The 5,191-nt window shown below is 34.9% G+C and overlaps 1 protein-coding gene across 2 annotated transcripts in view; it reads left to right on the top strand.

The window, feature by feature from the left end:
* Window positions 1-3,456: 3,456 nt before the first annotated feature.
* The window catches only part of LOC101170866 (SH3 and PX domain-containing protein 2A), a 53,454-nt gene continuing 51,719 nt past the window's right edge, over window positions 3,457-5,191 (top strand). For both annotated transcript variants that reach the window (XM_011484398.3, XM_004077089.5), the window contains exons 1-2: window positions 3,457-3,596; window positions 3,774-3,854. In XM_011484398.3, coding sequence (XP_011482700.1) covers window positions 3,783-3,854 — 72 coding nt within the window. In that variant the 5' untranslated portion in view covers window positions 3,457-3,596; window positions 3,774-3,782. The remainder of the gene's footprint in view (window positions 3,597-3,773; window positions 3,855-5,191) is intronic.

Here is a 5,191-nt window from a genome sequence, read left to right as displayed (position 1 = left end):
GATCATGTCCGGTATAATTTCAAAATAAATCTCACCAGCGCTTACACGTTACTACACTGTTCCATCCGTCAGTACAACGTAAACAAACAAATACCATTGATGATATAAGCGGTTAATTTTTTTTAAATAGTGCGGAAAAAACGATGCCGTTTATAGCAACCCCAAACATTACCCATGTTTTTAGAATTCAGTTTTGCAGGGAATGTATTGCAAATCTGCGAATTATATTAAATGCTTGAATCACCGACTGTATAAGATAACTCATATATAACACGTTTGGATTCCAATACACAGTCAATAATGCTCGAAACAAGATACAAACGAGCCTCTGGATTAGCATAGAACGCTAAAGACCTTTAGGTTGAAAGAGTCTTAGGTGTGCTTCCGTTAAAAACTGTGATGTCACCCAGGAGCTTAATGGAGCAAGCAGCGGCTCGTTTCCTAATGAATAGATTTTAGTTTAATCTATCTGTTGACTTTGCAAGGCATTTGACACAATTAGTCAAAGTTTCATGATTCGACTTATTAAAGAATTCAGATTAGGTAAAATATTTTTTAACGCGATTGAGGTTCTGTACAATGGATGTAACAGCTCCATGATTAAACTTGCACACGGCAAAACTCCCAGGTTTGACATTAACAGAGGAATTAGGCAGGGCTGCCCTTTTACCCCTCTCCTCTTTTTACTAGTTGCTCAGGTTGTGGCCCCTCATATTAAAAATGTAAATTCCGAGGTATTACAGCTTTAGGAAGAGAATTTAAACTCTCCCAACTTGCAGATATGATATAACTTAAACTGTAAATGTTTTTTAATAAAGAAATTATTCTGGGTTACCTTAATGACAAAGTAGACAAAGATGTTGTTTTTATTACACAGTTATTTTTAGTTGTAGCAAAATTCCATATTCATAAAGCCAAATGGTCTAACTCCAAGCTTAGATTTCAACATTTTTTTAATTAAATCAGTGAGTACTGTAACATTATCAAACAACTTCTAAAACCAAAAGGCAATTCAAACTAATTTGAATTTAAACAATTTAAAATGCATGAAACCCCAAAGATTGATGTTTCTTTTTTCTTAAATATTATATATGTTTATATATATGTTTAAATACATCCATATTATGTTTTGCTGCAATTTGTACACATTTCAGTTCCCCCTTAGACATTTTAGTCTGTTTTTGTATTATGTTGTTTGTCAGTAAAGTCTGAATTAAAAAAAAGCAGCTCGTTTCCTGGATCTCTACTGCAGGACGTGCTGCTCAACCTCCTCTGTTTCCACTCTGTTTCCACTCATCTCGCTCATGTTACTGTCCCCAAAGTTTGACGATTGTTTATCCTTTTTTCCCCCAGTAGGCTGAGCAGAACAGCAATGCAATCGGATATTACAGATTTTGTAAAAATCAGCAAACTTTTATAAGATTATAAATAAACTTCCCAAAAGTAACACTTCTACTACTTATCTTGAGGTTGTATCGATTGTGGTGCTAGGTGGATTATGAAAACCGATCTAAATAGACGTTTAGTCCTATTAGGCCATCTATTATATCAGAATTAAATTATCTACTTTCCATTTTTTAAGGAGGCAGTACTGTAAATGCATCTAAAATGTAAACAGTGAGCAGTTGTAATAAAAGGCACTGCAATGGTGTGTAGATGAAGGACACAGACGGCAAACAAAAGATAAGTGCATTGTAAAATATTTGTATTATTTTGATTGCAGACATTGATTTGTAGAGTATGCTTCTCCTTTTATAATAACCAAAGTTTTTCTGTAAGTGTTAACAAGCTATTTCCAGGTCTTGACCTTTTTCATCCTTCATGCTTAAAACGCTGCTCAATTGATGTTGTGCTTGATGCAACTGCCTTCTTTAAATCCCATGGATATTTGATCGGATTTGAAACTATTGACTCACAAGGCCACTTCAGGGAGTTTTTTTTTTTTCCCCTGGATCTGCTTTGTCTGATTTTGAGATGTGCTTTGGATTATTGTCTAACAGAAAAAAATGCTTGCTCTTTGAAATAGTCTGACACTTTTGGGAATCCATGATGTTCAAGACAACTAGTTCAAGACCTTCACGCTCAATTCTGAGGAAGTTTGTCATCTAAACTCAACATTTGAAATGGTTAATTAAATAATCCCAATTTTGTGGAAGCACCTTTGTTTTTCTCACAACTACAACTCACCTTGAATCCTTGAATAGGCTTTCACATTAAGCAAATAATGACTCAGTAAAGCTTCCAAAAACAGATCAACTCTGCTGTGACTCTGTCAATAAAACAAGTTGTTACACAGGGATAGGTGAATTAGCTTGTGGATATTTTATGTTTATTATATGAACTAATAAAATCACTACATGAAAATATTAAAACTAATTGAGGTCATCAGGAATTTGAATAATTCTAAATGCAAGTGTAGTTTGCATGCACTTTTCCATATTGCCATTGTGGAACATTCAACAAATGATTAAAATAACGATAATGCTCTGGTTCTTTTATATTTACACAGAGTTAAATTTTGAGAGTGCAACAAGTCCATTGTTGGTCCTACATGTGAATAAAATAGTTTCCCTCTCACTTTTTATCTATAATAGCTTAATTACCATGCAATGTGTGAACTTTGCATTAATTGGATTTACTCTAAGCAGCACTTTTACTAAAAACAGTACTAAAAACTTTTACTGCTACTAACAGTACTAACAAATGTGCCTCTAAATCATATAAATTTAATAATATTCCATTTCAATCCGACTTGACTGCCATAAAAACGCTCAGGGTCCACTTATGTGCCACACAATAACAAGGTGATATAGTTCTATTTAAATACATGAATCATCTCAACACTGTATAATATTTTAACCCTTGTGTTATCTTGGATGACCCCACCCTTGCATTGACGTGTTCTCCCTACCATGACAAAGGTGGAAAGATTTCCTGTAATCCACACCAGTGAAGATCACAAATTATCAAAGGAAACAGGTTCAACGCACTGTCTAGTGGGTCTAGATGACCCAACTCCCAATGGTAAAGTGCCTAGGACAGCACAAGGGTTAAATGGAACAAATGGTTTTGATCTTAGCATTTGAGAACAAAAAAAATCTCACAATTTATCTTTCTTATTTATTTATTTATAATTTGCTACTGTAGATTGCAGCAATTTAGTTGTGTAAATTATTACTTTAGCTTCCTCCAAAACTGTATTTTTTATGTTGGTTGTTTAAAGGAAATCCACTAGAGGGCAGCAGAGCTGTGCATCAGCAACGCTGTGATACACATTTTTTTTTTGTCTTGCGTATTAGAGTAAAATAGCCTGAATAAATAAAGACAAATACTTATTTGGCATTATATACTTAGGGTAGAAAAATCTGTTTCTGTCTCCGTGGTTGAGTCGGTAAGTTTATGTGTAAAGGATCCTATGAAGTGTCCTCAGCCAGCTGAGGAGGGACCGCCCCGTCCTCCCTGTCCTCCTGTCCTAGGAGTTAGCAGTAAAGCGATTATTTTGGGGGGAAGATCCTGGCTAACAACATTCTTACTGCGCTGTCATGCTTCACGGGGATCTTCTGAACTCTTAAAACCGCCTGACGACGTTTCTTCATGTGAGCCATTGTGTGAATTTGTTCTTCTCCTTCATGATCTGCATAACTTTTTCTAAAGTGTCCTCTGCAGCTTTTGTTTGTGCGAGCTCTTCGTGCTTTGGGTTTTCGTGGCTGAAAGCTTTCTTTTGTAACAAAAAACATGTATTCTCTCTATTTATGTCATATTGGTGCAACAAGTCTGTGAAGATGCAGTTCCGCACCGTCCTGGATGTAAATGTTGTGGACGTGCAGAAGAGAAGGAGTCCATCCAAACACTATGTAAGTCCAGTCTTTGTTTTGCTCTTCTCAACTCTAGGTGATGGTTTCTTCACACACACAAAAAGGATGGATTTCACACTATTGTTTTGTGTGTGTGTGTGTGTGTGTGTGTTTTGGTGCTTTTATTATGAAGAGATAACTAGAATATTTGTTAATTTGTGCCATCTCTAGGTTGAGCTGTGGATTTCATGACATTCATGGTGAACTTTGACTTAAACCTGAAAGTAAAGCCTCACATTTACCATTATTTAATTTATATATTTGTCATTTATATAGCCAGAGGATAAAAAATCAGGAAAAGGGACGAAAATAATATTTAAGGGAAGGATCTTACTAGTGAGTTTGTAAAGTAGGCTAAACCTTAAAAACAGACGGCATATTTTATTGGTATGATGTCAGTTGAATCAACGACAGAAGTATAAAGGCACAAAAACTTAACAGCGGTTTGGAAGGGGTGGAGTCAGCCACTCTAGGAAACTTCCATTTATGCCGGGTTTCAGCAATAAATTTGAAATACTTAATACTGCACTTCCTCAAGTCACCACTAGAGGCTGGCTTCACAAGTGAATAATCTCACAAGAATTCCCATGTTAAAAATCTAATATAACATTATAAAAAAAAGGCGTGTACAACCTGAATACAAAAAAGCTGATTGTTTTGCTTTTATTTTTTAATCATGACAGCTGATTTTGTTTTTTATTGAAAAATGAATGATTTCACCTTTTTTTGTATTTCTTATTTTGCTGATTTCACTCATAGACAAATTTATACAAACTTTATACAAAACGACAAAGGAAAAGATACAATTATTTTTTAAACAAAAAATAAAAGGTTTTTTAAATACAGAGGAGAATTCAAGAATCCCCAGCTGAAGTGACACAACAATGTTTTGTAGAGTGAATCTCATCCATGTCAGAGTGAGTTGTAAGTCTTACTGAAGCAAACAAGCCACATTCCCTTAACCACCCCATCTGAATCATCAGTAATAGTAGTTATACGTTTTAACAATAGTTTCTTAGTTATGACAGCTTTCATTTTATGGTCAGCAAAGAATCCCTATAGGAAAGCTTCGGGAATTCCTTTTTAGGATAATCATTTTAGCACATTTACTATTCCTGTTATCAGCCTGGCCGTTAAATATTTCAGAATTAGAATACTTTTTTTGTCCCAGGGGGAAATTGCATTTACAGCAGAGTTCCCGTCACCAAGTTTCTACACAGTCAGATAAAGAATATTTACATCGATTTACTTTTCGGCGGTATGTGTAACAGAGGAAAAAAATGCAAATAACTTTATTCACAACATATGCTCAGAATCTGCTTACATAAGGATTCTGT

Source organism: Oryzias latipes, chromosome 15, assembly GCF_053564925.1.
Source record: "Oryzias latipes strain Hd-rR chromosome 15, Olatipes_Hd-rR_3.1".
Taxonomy (NCBI): Eukaryota; Metazoa; Chordata; class Actinopteri; order Beloniformes; family Adrianichthyidae; genus Oryzias; species Oryzias latipes.
The sequence above is the reverse complement of the archived record's forward strand: the minus strand, read 5'-3'. Positions and strand labels throughout refer to the sequence as shown.